The 18,554-nt window shown below is 49.7% G+C and overlaps 1 protein-coding gene across 1 annotated transcript in view; it reads right to left on the bottom strand.

The window, feature by feature from the left end:
- The window catches only part of OBSCN (obscurin, cytoskeletal calmodulin and titin-interacting RhoGEF), a 177,530-nt gene that overhangs the window by 153,257 nt on the left and 5,719 nt on the right, over nucleotides 1-18,554 (bottom strand). Inside the window, exons 2-7 of the mRNA XM_027897614.1 lie at nucleotides 14,258-15,393; nucleotides 8,323-8,592; nucleotides 5,754-6,014; nucleotides 2,895-3,197; nucleotides 1,576-1,842; nucleotides 513-788 (exon numbers count right to left, since the gene is read on the bottom strand). Of these exons, the coding sequence (XP_027753415.1) occupies nucleotides 513-788; nucleotides 1,576-1,842; nucleotides 2,895-3,197; nucleotides 5,754-6,014; nucleotides 8,323-8,592; nucleotides 14,258-15,380 (2,500 nt within the window). The 5' untranslated portion in view covers nucleotides 15,381-15,393. The remainder of the gene's footprint in view (nucleotides 1-512; nucleotides 789-1,575; nucleotides 1,843-2,894; nucleotides 3,198-5,753; nucleotides 6,015-8,322; nucleotides 8,593-14,257; nucleotides 15,394-18,554) is intronic.

Genomic DNA, 18,554 nt, shown 5'->3' with positions numbered 1-18,554 from the left:
GTTTTTATCCACCACAGTACTGAGAGAAAACAAACAAAAAATCATCAAATAATAATGATTTTAAAAAAAAGTCTCACAATGGCAAGATGATCCCAGTCCTTCAGAGCTTTAATCAGAGCTGAACTGTCCCTTCAGCGACATGTCTGATGTCACACAGCAAGTGTAGGGCAGACAGGGGACCACGTGTGTCGTGTCCTGCCCCTGCAGCTGAATTCCTTCACCACAACAGCACTTTGTCCCTGCCCACCACCCAGCGTCCTGAAATAACACCAAGCTCCCATGGAATATCAGGATGCCAGCTGGAGTGGGAGCACAGCTCTTAGCACTAAACCAACACTGCACCTTGTGTTCAATCCCCAGGAATCCTGCTCTGCAACCACGGACACTGCCCGGGCTGGGCGTCGATGGGGAATTACCACGACTCCCTCTGCAGCTTTCCCTTTGTGTCCCTTGGATGACTCCATCAGTTTAGGGCAGGGACAGGCCATTAAGCAGCCCAGGCAGTCACATACCTTTCACTGAAAGCTGAAAGAGCATCTTGTCCCCTTCACAGGTGCACTCATAAACTCCAGCATCCTCCGCCGAAGTGCTGCGGATTTTCAGGATGTGCCTCTTCCCCACGGTTTGAAGCTCATATTTTTCACTGGCCTTGAGTTCCTTCCCATCTTTCAGCCACTTCACTGCGGCCTCTGTGTCTGAAAGCTCAGCCTGGAGTTTGGCTTCCTCCCTCAGCCGAGCAGAGACCTTTTCCACCTCTTTGCTCTTGTTGGTAAATCTCACTGCAGCACCTGCCAGGCCAGAAGTTGTTATTTCAACTTTTATTGAGATGATTTGTCCCTGCTGTGAGTTTCCTTAGACGGTGAGATCTCTAAAAGTATTAAATCCTGTCCCTGCCCTCCCACTCATGTCAACGCTGAGCATTTTTTTCCACTTCAGAAGACGTGACGTGTTTTTATTGCCAGAGTCACTAAGAAATAAAAAAGCAAACCACGTTTTTCTGCTGATTAATAATACTCTAAACACGCCTCTGCAGGAGATTTTCATCCAAAGCCAAACACAGCCTTCCAGAACCAATGTCTGTTCATTATGTTTTGCCAGGCAGTGTGGGTGGATACAGATGTTACTGTCAATTAATAAAGGAAGCACCCAACCTTGGTTCTTAAATCAATTTGTGTGATATTAACTTGTACATCACACACACGGTGGGCCAAAAACCTCCAAGAAAAAGCTTTGTTAGGAATTAATGCTCCTTTACTTTTGAAAGTTCAGGTGAACCTGGAGCTGAAATTCCCATTTTAAGGTGACTCAGTGGTAGATTTGGTGGCAGAATCCGCTGACTGATGGTTGTGAACGACAGAAATTTGTGAGCAGTCTAGTCCTGATACCACCAGCTGGCTAGAGGGATTCACTCTGAACTATCATGGTGAGGTCATTCCCAGCACCTCCAATAGTTCACATGATGCAATTTCAGGCATTTCCCACAGCCCAGGCATCAGTGAAAGCCTCCAGCCCCAGTCCTAATCATCAGGTCACAGCCACAGCCCCTCCCCTGGAAGAACAAAGGGAAATCAATACCTTTCACTCTCATCTTGGTGCTGGTCTCGACATCATTGGCAACAAATTTCACTTCTGCTCCATCATCCTTCTTGGTGACGTTCTTTAGGATCAGGGTGTGAGTGGTTTGGGTTCTCTTGATGATGCAGGTCTCACTTTCCTGTAAGACTTTGCCACGAAGGTACCAGGAGCCGGAACATGTCTTGGTGAGGTCGACAGTAAACAGGGCATCCCCTCCAGGTGCAGCCTCAGCTGTTGTCAGGGGGCTCTTCACAGCCAGGACTGGTTCTAGGGAGGAACAGCAACACACATCTCTGAGAACAAGGCACAGGACAGCCCTGCTGGAGGACAGTTCACCCTAAGGACGAAGTTCTCGGGGTAAAGAAGACACAAGAATAAAATCAGTCTTATACAGAAGGCAGTGAATGCTCAGTCTATAGGATTGGTTTCCCACAGCTTCCAGTTATTGACCCCTGAATTTAGGGTAAATCCTGTTTTTTCAGGGAAAGAACAGGCATTTTACTGATTTTTTAATCCCTTGATATATATAAAGGCATAAGCCTGAAACACCCAGGTTTCCCTGTAAGGGTGTGATTAATTTAACAACCAGCACAATTCTTAGATTTCAGAAGGATCCTGAGCAGTCACTCCTAGATACTCCTACTAATCACTTGTAGATATTCTAGGAATGTCTAGGAATATCTACAATTCTGGGCATTTTCAGACAGCAAGGGATGGAAAGGGTGACACAATAACAAAACGCAGTATGATCAAGGTCTTTGCAAATCTTGTCTGGTGCAGTGAATCGAAGGAACAAGCAATCCCATTGCACCCAATGATTCTAGGGGCACACTGGCACCCTAGAAATAAAGTAAACCCCCAATATTTCTCCCAGCAAGTCCAAGATTAAAGAGAGACTGGCTAGAACTTGGAATTCATGATGGCATCATCACCCATCAATATTCTCTAGGTGTAAGATGGGTATCTCCTGCATATATTGAAAACTATATCATAAGTCCACCTCAAGTTTTACTTTCATACCAAGCCTAGAAAAAGACTTAGTAGGTTTAGGGTTCATTGCAGAGAGCTCTGCCTCTCACACAGCTGGACATGAGATGATGGAATACAAGCACACTCACAGCTCTACCACAGAAACCCAACCACCACCCAGCTTTGGTGACGGTCAGGGGCTGACATGAAGCAGGAGAACCAGCAGTGAAGGGTGAAGGGGGGGGGGGAAGGTTTTTCTGTGCCATTGCTCCATCCTCAAAATCACAGGAGATGTTTTCAAACCCCCCCCATGTGTGTCTGATCCCCCCAGACGGGGGTTTTGTGCTCACCGAGGTGGACGCTCCCGGGGAATTCCAGGTAGGGGCTCTGTCCGTAGGCGTTGACTGCAGACACCCTGAACTGATAATCAGCCTCTTCCACCAGGTTGCTCACGGTGAGCTCTGGGGCGGGGATGTGGGACTCGTGGCACCTCACCCAGGTGAAGCCCGTGAGTTTCTTGCGTTCCACGATGTATCCGTCGACTGGAATGGGCCGGTCCATCTTGGGAGGGGACCATGCCAGGGTCACTGAGGTTTCTGTTTTATTTTTCACCACAGGGTCGGCTGGGGGTTGGGTGGGAGGTTTTTTGGGCGCTGCACGAGGAAAGAAAATCAACATAAAAATGGAGGAGGGAGTTTATGTCGGAGTGGAAAAGCTGCTGTGCATCACCTGGAAAGCTTATGCTGCACTAAAAGTTGCTCCTGCTTCACAAACCTCCCTAAAACACTGATGTGAGATGGAAAAGCAAGGGAATGGATAGAAGATGCTTTTGGGGTGCATTACATGAGGAGCATGGAATCATTATGGTTGGAAGAGACCTCTGAAATCATCGAGTCCAACCTTTAGTGCACAACATCCTCATCTCCGCAGTAACGTGTGGTTTCCACACAACATTAAAACTGTCAACAGAGACAATCTTTGACAAACATTTTGCAGACTTCTTAAATCTTCAGTGCTAGATACAGACCCATCCTGCTGCCTACACAGCTCCTGAGCAAAGCAGACTAACACTCACCTCTTTATTGTCACTCATAAGGTGGGTAAAACCACCACCAAAGGTTGCTCAAACCTTCTGGGATTATGGACATCTCAGATGTTTGTTGCACAGGCTTAGATGTTCTCTGCAGCCTCTTTCATCTGGGTGTTTGTTCTCTGTCCTGCTTCTATATTTCATGTTATCCCCACTCAGAAGGTCTGTTGTAACTTCATCTTAATTACAGCTAATTGATAGTATCGTTGGGGATCTCTGCTTTACTAATTTACGCAGAACCAGATTTTGGGGGTCAACTTCTAAAGGAAATTACATAAAGACATGTCCCCACTGCGAGGCCCTATAATTGCAGAGGTGTGGGTATTTTATGGTTCCTGAGGCCACAAACTTCTCCCTGCAGGTATTTACATAAAGAATATTTATGTTCAGCCTTCTCATTCCTCTTGAACCCTCCGGAGAAGACTCAAGTCCCATCAGGGTTATTCACTGTGTGCTGCCACTGATACCCATCAAGAGGAGAGGAATTATCTGATATGCTCCAGTTACACCTCTAATGACGAGGCAAAGGATTAATTTAATTTAATTTAGGCTATTTGAAGGGTGTCTGGGTTAAGTCAGTCAACCAGATCCCAACTTTAATCCCGTGGATAAGAGCACACTCGGGAGCAACCCATCCCAGCTCAAAGAAGGTGTGGGAGATGGGGGAAACAATCCCACACTGCACATCCTCAAGTATTCTTGGCCATGGAGGGAGCCTGTAGGATGAGCCTAAACTGAAAACTGAGCTCTGGGACAACTGTTCCTCTTCCTGCCTCAGTTTACTCGTCTTTAAAATGGGCGTAGTAACAATGCAAGGCACTGAGCAAACAACAGACAAACACTGCTTGAGTGTTGTAAACGCTCTTTGAACAGCCAGCACCAGTTTTGCCCAGCTAATTTGAAGAAGGCATGAGCCCAGTGCACAGGGTTCTCCCAGCAGATGGTCAGAGATGCACCAAGTGTAAAAATAGGAAATCTCAAGGCGATACACTTTTCCTTCCTTACATAAATAGACACAGAAGTGTTTTGGGGTGCACAGTTACCAGCCTGTCAGTAACTGCTGGTCCCAGCTAGATGTCAAAGGTCCCACTAGGGTAACATTAAGCTGAGTATTAAGCCCTGGAATGAGATCTCCTGACCTTACCATCAGAAATGGTAATGTAATATTTTCCTCAGCGATACCTGTCTGTGGGAAGGCAGCTTCTTACCTTTTTTTCTGTTCCATCAATCTACACTTTCCCCACAACAAATCAAACTGAACTTTGTTGTTCCCATTGAACTGGTTGGATGTTACAGCTTTCCAAACACCTTAGAAACTGTCACAAAGTCAAATGTGACACTTCGGAATTTTTCCCTCATTTTAGGTCATTGGCATCAGAATGTCCCAGCACAGTTTACATACCACAGCAGTTATTAATCTTTAAATAAAAGATTCTGTTTTGCCACTGATTGGTTGCAGTTTGGAGGTGGTGGGGGAGAGGAAAAAAAGCATCATTCTTCCCAAATTGTGACTAGAATGGATTATTTGTTCACATACAGACCAGAACTGCAGCAGAGCCAGAAACCATGTGCAGTTTTTGTCTTAAATGAAGCAGGTTTTGGCTGGGAAATGCAGTGTCATCAAAATAAGGCTAAACAAAATTAGATAACTTCACCAAAATCTCATTTCAGGTCCAATCCCGACTACAATGCACCTGATGCTACTGCTCTGTCAACTGAGATACACGTTTGTGCCATGCCCTTCTCTGGGACTGCTCTTGCCCAGAGCAGCTGTGAGTTCCCCATCCCTGGAAGTGTTCAAGGCCAGGTTGGATGTGCTCCTGAGAAACCTGGTCTAGTGGAAGGTGTCCTGACCCACAGCTGAGGGTTGGAACCCGCTGATCTTTAAGGTCCCTTCCAACCCAAACCATTTTCTGTGATTCTCTGACTCCTCTCTCTGTGTTTTGATCCCTCCAAAACACCTCACAGCGCTCATGTTCAGGCTGTTGGCTTTTTGAGGGCAGACAACCAAACCTTCTGCTGCCTTTGGACAAAGAAATTACCGTGATGGCTCCTAAAACAACCCGGGAGCTCACCGGGGCAGACACAACACCGAGGCCAAAACGAATGGGGATCTTACTGGTCACGGTGAACTGGGTGGAAGTCCTGCTTTCATCAGCCAGGAAGGCAATCTCCCCAGCATCCTCCACCTTGCACTCTCGGATGGTCATGGTGTGCTGTTTGCCGGAGCGTGTGATGGAGATTCGGTCACTGGGCTTCACCTCTTCCTTGTTTTTGAGCCACCGGACGTTGTGGCAGTCGTTGTCCAGCTCCACGCAGAAGGTGGCTGTGTCGTGGATGAACACTGCAGTCTTCCGTGGGAGCTTTTTAATGATGTTCCCTTCAAAGTGAGAAAGCAATCCTGGTCAGCAAATAGCAGGCGCTAAAAAGATTTTGGCAGCGCTGGCCCGTCCCGACTGTGACAGGACGAGTCCACATCTAATCAAAGCGTTATAACCACTATGCAGACACCCCTAAATGAATTCCAAGGCTCTGAGGGTACAGAACAGATAATCCTGAGGACTCATTTTGGCCTTCCAAGAGAGGAAAAGCAATCCTGTCTGACTGCAGTCACTCACGTTTCTCATCTACCACACGAAGTCTGCTGCGGGTAAACACAAGGTACATGGGCCTTGCCAAGAGTAGATTTGACAGTGATACAGCTTTCAATGCCCAGATACGCTGGGAATTCAAATTAAAACTTTGCTGAAGTAGGTCAGTCTTAAGCCAGGCAAGTCTCGTGTCTACCTCTGGGATTTTGCCTCCATCAAAGTTAGCAGTAAGTTAAATAACCAAGGTGACAAATGCATCAGCCACCTGAATTCATAGGAAATACACAAAAAAAACCCCAAATTTCTTCTTAGAATCAACCCAGAAATTCACGTGGAATGAGCTGCACTTACTTGTGTCCTTTCCAAATGACTGTGATTATTATCACATAATAAATAACCTCAAAGACTGGGCAAAGGCTGAGGAGCCAACCCCAGCTGACAGATGGGGACAGGCTCCAGCCCCAGATCAGTCTTTGCAAGGTGGAAGAGCCCTCCCCCAGAGCTGTGTGATGAGAAGCAGTGTTAAACTCCCTCATGAAGCAACAGGTCAGCCACAGGTTTCATCAGTAGGGTTCAAGACCTGATTCTCTGCTCATCCTCCTCCTTGGCCTCACTGCCCTCAGCAGTGTCCCCACCCCTGCATCCCTTTACGTCCAGCCATGCTCTCACATCCTCCCAAACCCATCTTTCTCTCTCCAGTCTTCTCCTCTCAGGGCAGGCACAAGGCTCTGCCTCCTTTCTCTCCAGAGAGCTCCACCTGGTTCAGTCACTCTCTCTTCAATGGAACATACCATCACAGCACAAACAAGCAAAGAAACACCAGCTGTCCCACTGGGGCCAAACACACTCACAGAGTCTGGCTGGTTCCAGACCTAATGGAAGGTGCAACAACTAGTGCCTGATAGTCTGAACTATCCCACATCTCCAGACTAAATTCTTCCTCCTGCATCCACCTGTGAGCGCTCTCAGCCCTCTGCTGATGATGCAAAAAAGGAATTTGCACAAGGATGTTGCATCACCCAGCTTGTCTCACAGCAGTTTATGTAGTGGAGAACTCCTCCTGGTTTTGCTGGGAGTAACACCAGGCTTCCAGTGAGTCAGGACAGGAGCAATCCTGTAGCTGTGACAGGCCTCCAATGCCTGCAACTCTGCTGTCTGTGTCTACTCAGTGTGAGATACCTCCCACCATCCCAACTCTACCCCTACTTCCACTTCAGTCTGAAACCGCCAGACTCAGGAGAACTTAGACCTGGATATCCACATTTTATCCTTTTCTTGTCGCCTTTCCGAGCTCCAGAGAACAGCTCCAGCTACCAGGGATCCGGAGTGGGGGTCTGGTTTCCAATCTAAATCACCCTGGTGCTGACTGCAGCCTGCACCACACATCAGGCCACAAACCACAGCTGCTCAACCCTCTTCCCAGCGTGGTCAGCACCACCCTCAGACAAGATTCACCCCTGTGTTCACAGGACACCACACAAGACTCGTGTGACAGTAGCAGGGGAACCACCTGGTGCTCGTGGTCATGTTGAGGAAAGTCTGCCGTGCTGGGGTGCAGCTCAGGACACCTCAGCAGGCTCTTTTAGCAGAGGCCCCCACAGGGTGACGTACCCTGTGCAGAAATTCAACCTGCCCTGCTCTCTGACCCTGTGTCCCACATACACCCTGGCAGGAGCTCCAGGGACCCACTGACCAACCATTTCTTTTTATTTAAAGGCACGAAGTTGTGTTGGGGAGGAGGGGTTGGGTTGGATATTAGGAAAATATTCTTCCACAGAGGGTGGTTGGCACTGACCAGGCTCCCCAGGGCAGTGGGCACAGCCCCAAGGCTGCCAGAGCTCCAGGAGGGTTTGGATAACACTCTCAGGGACAGGATGGGGTTGCTGGGGTGTCCTGTGCAGGGCCAGGAGCTGGACTTTGTGATCCTTGCGGGTCCCTTCCAACCCAGGATAATCTATGATTCCCCTCACACCCCAAGAGACTCCACTCCACTGCACACATGGATGTGGTAAACGCCGCTCACGAGGTCCAATCTGGAGTTTCACGCACAAATCTCATGCTTGGCAGGCAAGACTTGCCCCATCTAAACCACCTTACCTTGGACAGACAGCTCTGCAATGGTCCTGCTCCCTTCTTTCATCTCGCAGATGTAAACGGCGTCATCGTCGGCGGTGACGTTCTGCACGGTGAGCCGGCGGTACGTGCCCTCCTCCTCGATGTTGTACTTCTTGCTCTGCCTGAGCTTGGTCTCCTCCTTGAACCACGAGGTCTCTGTCCCAGGAACGGGCACCTCGCACTGGAAGGTGGCAGATTCCTTCTCCCTCACTTCGAGATCCTTCAGCTTTTCCTTGAAGGGGATGGCGGGTTCTTCAGAGGGTGAAAACGGGAAGGGAGGGAGGAACAAGGGGTTGTGATGAGAGGAGGTTTGGATGGGATTTTAGGAAGAAATTCTGCCCTGTGAGGGTGGGGAGGCCCTGGCACAGGTTGCCCAGAAATCTGTGGCTGCCCCATCCCTGGAAGTGTCCAAGGCCAAGTTGGAGTAAAAGCCCTTAAAGGGGATCCTGCAAAAGTTGGATCAACAACAAACAGCCTGGTCATGGGAGAGAGCTCAGAGCAGCGATTCTGGCTGAGTGTGAGCAGCTGAGCTGCTCAGCTGGTGCAAGAACCAATGTTTTAGGGGCCTTGCAGCAGAAGTGAGCTCAGCAGAGCGATGTGAAAGGGCACAGACAGACAGGAGGTGGCTGAGCACAGGACTGATGTGGGGAAAGCACAGAAGTAACTGAGGGAGGAGTTTTCTGTGCTCCCCCACCAGCACCAAAGACCTTGGATCAGCTTTTTTATCAGTGGCAAAAGACAAAGAACTAGAGAATGAGCCCAAGTCTCCCAAGTGCCTCTTCCTCCCTCCAGCAGTGGGGCTGCAGAGCTCTGGCTTAGGGAGAAACCAGAGTGTGGATCAAACACACACAACAGCTGCATGACAGCGAGGGAAGTCATTCTATGAACTGAACCATGTTCAGTTCCAGTGACAGCTGAGCAGTGACATCACCCTGATACCCCAGACCAAAAGTGGAGAAAGGGGAATTGGACAGCTGGTGCCACAGTCAGGTCACAGACTTGGATTAGCCAGTGCTGAGGCATCACCACTCATCCTTCATGAGAGATCATGTCTTGATATGTACCCTCACCTTCTGATAACTACTGGGCCAGCTCCCAGCCTTTTTTGGAGGCTCCATTCTGCCCCACCACACTCACAGCAAAGAATTTCCTCCCAATATCTGATATACAGCTCCCCTCTCTCAATTCAAGTAAGATCTCAGACTCTGAAGGGTTGACAGGACACCTGGAGGGAACAGTGCTATTGACTACGTTGGCTGTTGTCCTGAGATTAAAGCCAGACTGAGATTAAACCCATACAGGATGTTCAAGAACATGATGACACTCATTCACCAGGTCAACTTGGTCATTTAAAAAAAAATATATATATATATATAAATATATGCTTTGCCTTAATGCACCTTGATTTAAGGCAAGTCAAAGCCTTGCCTTGAAAAGCCTTCAGCTGTGGTTCCACAGACCTGCCCTGCCCACACTCCACATGCCAATTGTCCTTTTTCCTTTATCCAACAGGAAACTCAGACTCCTGCCCTGCAATCCCATGTATCACCCTCTGGAAACACCCCGTGCTCCCTTTCAGGGGGGATGAAATAGGACAAGCAAGGGGATCCTTCCAGTACCTGAAGAGGATCCAAGACAGCTGGAGAGGGACTTGGGACAAGAGCCTGGAGTGATGGGACAAGGGGAAATGGATTCACACTGACAGGGTTGGGTGGGATATTAGGAAGGAATTCTTTTCTGTGAGGGTGGGGAGGCCCTGGCACAGGTTGCCCAGAGAAGCTGTGGATGCCACATCCCTGGAAGTGTCCAAGGCCAGGTTGGACGGGGCTTGGAGCAACCTGGGCTAGTGGAAAGTGTCCCTGCCCATGGCAGGGGGTTGGAATGAGATTGGCTTTAATATTCCTTTCCAATCCAAACCATTCTGTGACTCCATGGGACCAAGAAAGCTCTGATGAGGAGGATGCAGCCTCCAGGAGCTGGAGGCAGTGGGAAGGAGGCTGGAGCTGACCCTGGGAACACACGGAATGAGCAGGGGCCAGAAAGAAATCCGAGCTGCACCTGAGAAGAACACAAGTGCACTCCCACCCTGGGAGCAACTGGGCATATCATTAACCCCTCTCCCTTTACAGGCACTAAGCAGCACCTAAGGTGAAGAAAAAAAAAAAAAAAAGCCATTCTAGGAAAAAGCTCTTAAATGTACAAACAGAGAAGGGTTGGTTGACCCTTTAGTATCTGTTGCAGTAACAGCACTGCTCTCCCAGCCAAGGAAAGTCAGTACAAGGCTATCTTTGGTACCTTGGGGTCACAGATACCCTCTGAAAACAACTTTGCTTTCATCCTGCTGACATGTGCACACGAGTCTTATCTCACTCTGAATGGAGCCTCAGAGAGAGAGCAGCTGATAAACTGAATTAAAGTCTGGGATGCACCCAGCCCACTCCTTTTTGGAGTTGCTACAGTGGCTCCAAAACCCACCACAGCACAGCCACCTTCCCACCACAGGGGGAGCACAGAGCAAGGGCAGCTCGTGGAGTTTGCAGGAAACAGCAAGAAATCAGCTCAGGGGTGAATTTGGCCGCTCGTCTCCAGGAGATGTTTCTCCAGAGTGTCATAGGCTTTTTTGTTTGGTCCATAACAAGCAAACTGGCAGTGAGATGATGTTATTTTTAAGAAGTAAATCCTGCTAACACATATTTTTGCTAAGAATAGGTGCAGCCTGCAGAGAAGCCAATGTTTCCTTAACCTTCCCGGGGCACATCTGTCTGCTGGACCTCACCTTCTCACTCGCCTACGTTTTCCTCTTGCTCATTGATGGTGTCCTACCAGGTGCTCCACTGATTATTCCAGGGGCAAGTTTTCCCTCTGCCTCCCAAAAAACGATCCAGTGAGAGGAAGGACATGGAAAATCCTCCCAAGGGGAGCTATCTGAAGATGGATGGACAAGCTTCCACCACCTTGTGCCCTTGGCCTTCCTGGTCCCTGGGCTTTCCGAGCTTCCTTTACTAACTCCACATTTCTCAAGCTGCAGTTCTCCTTCAGATCTCCAGTGTGACTCACCCAAAATGCCTCCAGATCAGAGGGAGAATGAAGTGGCCTCAGCACCAGCCTGTTTTTCCCTGTTTTGGCTTGCAACCTTTAACCTTTCCGTACAGGATCTGATTACTTTATTCAGGGACTCAGTTGCTTGGCCCAGGATGGAGACATGAATGCTCTTCCCACTAACTTTACAAGCCTGGGGAAACCTCCAAAGCCTTCAGGAAACTCAACCTGGTTTATTCATGTTCCTCTCATCCTTCCCACTGTCTGGTCTGTTAAAGGTTTAATCTTGGGAAGAATTTCCCAACTTCTTTTACATTCAGTGTCTGGACTGTGATTGCATCCCTGCTCTGGACACATTTCTAAATCTAATCAAGTTTCAGTTTTCCTTAACTGGGAGGGTGACTCTCTGCCCTGTAGCCTCTCCTTTGAGATTTAAGTCTGATTCACTAAATCTAGTTTAGGAACAGCTGAAAAATCTCTTTTTCTCATTTCTTAATGATCTTTAAGGCACAAGTCCAGCAAAATGTTCCCAGATGTGTTGGGACCCTGGGTCCTGTAGGTCCTCAGGTCTCCAGGATCTAAACTGATGGAGTGCAGGAGGTTTTCTGTGGATGTCCCATCCCTGGAAGTGTTCAAGGCCAGGTTGGACAGAGCAGCCTGGTCTAGTGGAAGGTGTCCCTGCCCGTGGTGGAACAAGGTGGTTCTTTAAGGTCCCTTCCAACCCAAACAAGTCTGATTCTGTGATCCTGGAGCTTTGACTTGTGTCCACTCTTATGCCACTTAGACCACTAAGAGCCACCTTACAGGCAGGACGCTGGGCTAGGAAGTCTGGGGGTCTTTTTTTATTATTAACTTTAAAAGACCCCTAAAAATTCTCACTCAGATTCTTGTGTTAAAATTCTGCGAACCAAAATGCCAGAGGATATTTACATCCATAAAGTTTGTGTTTCCTGGTACGTGTGTCTATGGACACATGGTGTGGATGCAACATCTCAAGCTGTCTAAACATTCTGTTACTTGCAGAGAGACCAAAAGCACCTGGGGCTGCCCCTTACAGGCCCAAGACTTCTGGTGACACAAGGGAGAGTCATTTATCAGGGCCTAATTATAACCACGACATGCAGATTTTCCATGGCAGCCTTGGCCTGGATAGAAAGCCAAACATGGCACAGGGTAACAAAGAAACAATCCCATAAACATTTCCACTCCATCCCTCTGACTCACAGGCACCCCCTGGACAAAGGACATCCATCGATCAATAACCTTTTTCCCGTGGTCCTTGCCCCCAGACCTGCTGCTTCCCAGGCTTTCCCACCTGCTTTGGAACAGGTTGCACCCAAAGAGGATACTGACACAAGCACAGGCAGAGCAGGGGCTCTTTGTCTGTGCAAGGAACGGGGGCTTGAGCCACCCTCGAAGTGATCGCCCACCCGAGGGCCAGGGTCAGCCTTCAGCTCTGAGGTAATCCCAGCTTTATGGAAGAGGGCAAATGTCCTTCCCAGCATCACTCAGCACCTCTGAGGGACAGCAATGGGTGGGACAAGTGCCAGCGAGCTCCATGGATCAGGTGTCACTGACGGACGCTGAGCCACTGATGGGAAAGATAGTATGAAAAGAGAGGTCCAGAAAAGGGAAACTAGAAAAGCAAAAAAAAGCTGAGAGCCTTAAAAGATGAGCATGGAACGCAGTTTCCTGCTCATTTGGATTTCCAGTGTCTTGTGCTGCCAGGGAGAAACACGGTTGTCTGGTTTTTAAAATCTGGTTTACCACTGCAGTGGCAAAACCTTTTGCCTCTGGCAGCTAATTTACAGGTGCTGCCTGGGCTGCAAACTGCCTGCTGTCCCCTTGCCAGATGGGAGAGCAGCTGGAACATTTAGAGCCTCCTGGAGTGTCCAAGGCCAGGCTGGATGGGGCTTGGAACAACCTGGTCTAGTGGAAGGTCTCCCTGCAGAGGAGGTTGGAACTGGATGATCTTTAAGATCCCTTCCAAATCAAACCCTTCTGGGATTGTATGAAATCTGTATGTCACATTTTTGTTGCCATTCAGAATTTGGTCTGACCTCCACCAGCATTGAGGGACCCTCTGAAGGCAAGTTCTCCCACCACTGACCATGGCAAACAGAGTCATCCTGGACCTGGTGGATTTCCTGGGAGCAAACAGGGAATACAGGCTTTCCAGGAACACAAGCTGGGAAAAGGCTGAAGGCCTGGCAAGAACAAGGCTGCCGGTGGGTCACTGTACAGGAAAACTGAGATGGACTGTAATTAGAGTTGGGGTGGGTGCCCCAAGGGACCTCCAAGGCAGCCAGACACACTCTGCTTGTAGGGAGGAGTTTCCACTACTACTGTTTAAAAGGCACATGTGTCAGTCTGGGCAAACCCTGCGGGGAATACAAACCCAGATGTGATTAAAGCATGGAGGGTCAGACAGGGCATTAGCAGCCACTGATCCAGAGCATGAAAATAATGGATCTCTTAGATTACTACAAAACCAGGACTGACAGGACCTTTAGAGATCTTACAGGGACCTTAAAGACCACCTGTGTTCAACCCCCTGCCACAGGTACAGATGCCACCCACTGCACCAAGTTGTCCAAGCCCTGCTCAGAAAACTGGAGTTCATCCCAGCTCTCCCACAGCCTGCCAGTTCTACATCATCCATCCCTGACTGGCACCTCTTTAATGCCCTTCCTAAAAGCTCCCCAGTGAGGGAAGTGTATAACCCCCCTTTTCATTGGGAGGGCTTTGTCCTCATCCAGCTCACCTTTGTTCTCATCTAACCCCCTCCTCTGCAGGAGTTTGGTGGCATCTTCGCTCCTGACCCCAACCCCAACCCACAAGCGCGCTGGGCAGGCCCGTGGGAAACAGGAGCACCCACCTTTGACGGTGACGAGCACGGAGCTGTAGGTCTGGCCCGCCAGGTTGGAGGCCGTGCAGGTGTACAGCCCGTTGTCCACCTGCTTGCAGAAGAGGATCTTCAGCACGAAGTTCTCCTGGTCGTCCTCGTAGATGACGTGCCGCCGCCCTTCCGAGATGACCTCGTTGTCCTTCTTCCACACGATCACCGGCTTGGGCTCTCCCGTCACGTAGCAGCTCAGCTTGGCGTGTTTGCCCTCCGTGACGCTGCACGTGCGGGTCAGCGCCCCGAGGGCGGCGTTCCGAGCCCCCTTGGCGAGTCCCAGGGCCCGCTCGTAGTCCCGGGAGAGCCCGTAGCCGATGCCGGGCAGCCCTTCGGAGTAAGCCTGGGCTGAGGTGGAGTCCAGAGTCCCGTGGGAGACATCCATCCTCCTGATCTCCTCCCGCCTCTTCTGCAGGTGGGACAGCAGGGACGCCGTCTTCCCGCAGCCGGAGTCGAAGTTGGCGCTGCCGCCCGGGTTGGAGGAGCCGCGCGTCTCCACCACCAGCGCGGCCGAGGCGCTGGCGGAGCCGATGAGGTTCTCGGCCCGGCAGGTGTAGGTGCCGCTGTCCCCCAGCCGGGCACACTGGATGGTCAGGGCGTTGGACTCGCCGGCGGACTCGATCTGGAAGCGCCCGGCCTCCGCCTGGTTCCGCAGGTGCCTCCCGTCCTTCTCCCAGTTCACCGAGAGGGGAGGGCTGCCCTGCACCTTGCACTTGAACATGGCGTCTTCCCCCAGGGTCACCTTGATGTTGGAGGGCCTCTGGATGAAGTAAGGGGCCTGCTCTGTCACCGTGGTCTCCTCCCCCACTTTGATGCTGACGGCTGCAAAGGCCTCCCCGATGGTGTTCCTGGCCCGGCAGATGTACTGCCCGCTGTCCTCCAGGCTCAGGTCGTAGATGGTGAGCCGGTAGAGATCCCCGTCCTCTGTGGTTTTAAACCTCCCCCCAGACTGGACTGGGAGCTTGTCCTTCTCCCAGCTCACAACCGGGACGGGGTTCCCGATGATCTGGCAGCTCAAGGTGGCGTCCTTCCCCACGGACACCATGAACGCCTTGGGCCGGGTCAGGAAGCGGGGCACTCCGCTGAGGGAGCTGTAATCCATCCTGGCTGCCTTCCTAAACGGGGAGAAACAAAAAAACGTCAGGAGAGAGCAGACTGGAGGGTGCGAGCAAAGAATTGCTGCACTCCCGTGGCACCAGGATGTTTGTCATCTGGGACAGCCATGTTTTCAATGTCCTTCTCAGCCTGGGGGAGAAGGCCTTGGAATGTTTTTGGCCTTGAAGGTTTCTCATATTTGGGGTTAACAAACTGCTGATGGATAAGGGAGATCACTTCCCCATGGGAGACAAAATAGACCTCTCTGGGCAGTTTATACAGAAGGAACATGGATGGTCCCTTTCAGTTTTGGCATTGGGGAAGTGACCTGCACTAATGCTGGGAAAGATATGGGCAAGTTCTGTAATCATAAGGACATAAATAGATATTAAATTCTGAGAGATTTGTCTAAACATCAAGATACTTCCTCCATCACAGAGCCATGGTTTGGGCTGAAAGGGACATTCAAGATCATCTTGGATTGGGTTCCAACCCTCCTGCCATGGGCAGGGACACCTTCCACTAGACCAGGTTGCTCCAAGCCCCGTCCAACCTGGCCTTGGACACTTCCAGGGATGGGCAGCCACAGCACAGATTGCCCAGAGAAGCTGTGGCTGCCCCATGATCTTTACAGTCCCTTCCAACCCAAACCATTCTCTGATTTTCTTATTCCATGATTATGATCACAGGAGTACAAAGCCACGTGAAGGAACTGCCCCAGGGGATGGACACAGCAATCCAGACAGTGCCAGCCTTCTCCAGAAGAGCCCCACAGGGCTTAGGGATTACAGGAGAGATGTTTCATCACCTGCTTATTCTCAGCTGCCCTCAGGGGGACCCGTGCACTGACCTGCAGCTGTTTGATGATATGGACCAGCAGAGCTGAAAAACAAAACTCCTGGCAACTCTGGAGCCACTGTGTCCCACGAAAGTCCAAAGCAATCAGTGGTGCTGATCCTCACAGCCCTGTTCACTCACACACAGACTTCACCCACCCCTGTGCTGCTGGAGCTCAATCCAACAGCAACCACCTCCCTCAGGGCACTCCCCCCAAGACCCCACAAACACTCCTTCCTTCTTCACTTGTTCCTTACACGCACTCCTGGATGTCCTTTCCCTTCTGCTGGAGTCATTCCACCTCTAACCCTCCGAGAGACCTTTTCCACGGACTGGGTAGGATTTGCTTTGACAAGCATAGCACAGCTAAAGACCTGCTCTCAGCTCCATTGACACCACTGACTGTGCACCAGCTGACTCTCCCTGGGAGCAGGATTAGACCTGCTGACGGTGCTGACAGTGCTCTGTAAGGAATTTGAGCTTCCCAGCTCCAAGCCTCTCTGGAAGTCAAAGAATCATGGAATAATTTGAGTTGGAAGGGACCTAAAAAATCACCTATTTCCAACCCCCCTGCCACGGGCAGGGATGCCACCCACTAGGCCAGATTGCTTAAGTCCTACTCAGAAGACTGCAATGCACCATTTCCCTCTAAGCTGTTTTATCTCCTTGGCCTCATGATTCCAGACATCCCTGTCCTGGAAAGCTCCTGTCTGAGCTTTAGGAATGGTCCTACTCAAGAGTGATCCAAGTGCTGCTCCCACATCTGTGCTTTTTCACCTTCAGAGCGCCACAAAAAAGCAAAAGGACCAGGGCTCTGTGTGCTGTAACTCAGAAAGGAAATAAAAACCAGTCACTGAGACAGAAATATCCTCCTTAATCCTCCAGCAGTTTGGTTTCCCTGCTGGCCACACATCCACCCACTCTCTCACCCAATGGCAGGTGCTCTCACAATCCCCCTCCAGCTCCAGCAGAAATCAGCAGGAGCGGGCCAAAAAACCTGCTTTCACTTCTGAAATCACCATTTTTCAATTCTTCCCCAGCTCCTGTTAGTGCATGAACGTTCATGTGGAAATCACTGGTGGCCCCCAGGCAGTAGGGGTTGGATCAACCTGCTGCATGACCTTGGGAAAAATCACTTTTTTCCCTGTTTTTTGGCTCCCCTCCTACTTCTTCATATCAAGACAGGGATGGTCTTGACAGTTATTACGAAATACTTACATTTACAGTAGATATATGACAATGTACTTGCTGAGGTACCTGGCAAGTCGTGCATGAAAATGAATAACATTGCAATTTTCATTCCATTTATGCTGCTGAGGATTGAAAAATGTGCATTGCCATCAAAAACAAAAGACTGGGAAAGCGGTCACAAAACCACCAAATGGTGTTTGTTATAAGGGCTCAAGAAGTTTTTGGGCAACTCTCCCAGGGACAGGGTGGGGTTGTTGGGGTGTTTGTGCAGGGCCAGAAGCTGGACTGGATGATCCCTGTGGGTCTCTTCCAGCTCAGGAAATTGTGGTTTTCTGTGATCATTATTAGCATTGAAGATGCTGTTGTTGAGCCAAACTTCCAACTTCATTTGGGTCACAGATCCAAGGCAAAAACTTCTTTCTAAATTTAACAGGAAAAAAAATCTACCATGTCCCGTCCTATCCTGTCTCTCTCATCCCAAAGAATATATGGAATGACAAGAAGCAGTCAAAGGCTTTTCCCTTTAGATGAGATTGTTCCTTTCTAAACTAATTTCAGTTGCTTTTGATTCCTGGCACGAAGCAAATTTCATTGTTCCACCACAAAACTTGGGAGATTAAAGAAAACGGTTTCAAATATCAAACCTGGGAGGGGAGGGGGAAAAAAATCATGGGGGAAAACCATTTTTAATAAACACTAAGAGGGTAAAGAACGATTGACTTGAAGCCATTAGTGCCAACACAGGCTGACTTTCTGTTAATGGGCCACCTCCAGTACTAATTGCAACGAACACACAGCTCTGGTTCTCTCTTGGTCTAAAGGTGGTCTAGAAATCAGTGAACTAGTTTGAACTCCTTTAGTCCCTCTTAATACCTTCAAACTCTGCCCTCATTTGAGCTTTAAAATGTCTTTTCCATAAACACCTGCAAAGCTGCAGGCAGGGAGGCTGCATGAATGGTTTGAAGGCACAGATACGAGCCTGGGGCTGGAGCCAAAGTGCACTGAAGTCAGTGGAAATTTCCACGGAAGTCAACTGATTGACAATCAGAGTCTTCTGTTAGTTCGGGGAAGCACCCTGTCAGTGTTCAGAAGGGGATGCTGAGGTTCAAGCTCAGCTCTGGAGAGCCCAGCAGCACCATTCACTACACAAAAT

This window comes from Empidonax traillii, unplaced genomic scaffold (genome assembly GCF_003031625.1).
Source record: "Empidonax traillii isolate 1590-97213 ecotype Southwest subspecies unplaced genomic scaffold, ASM303162v1 scaffold553:size485074, whole genome shotgun sequence".
NCBI lineage: Eukaryota > Metazoa > Chordata > Aves > Passeriformes > Tyrannidae > Empidonax > Empidonax traillii.
The sequence above is the reverse complement of the archived record's forward strand: the minus strand, read 5'-3'. Positions and strand labels throughout refer to the sequence as shown.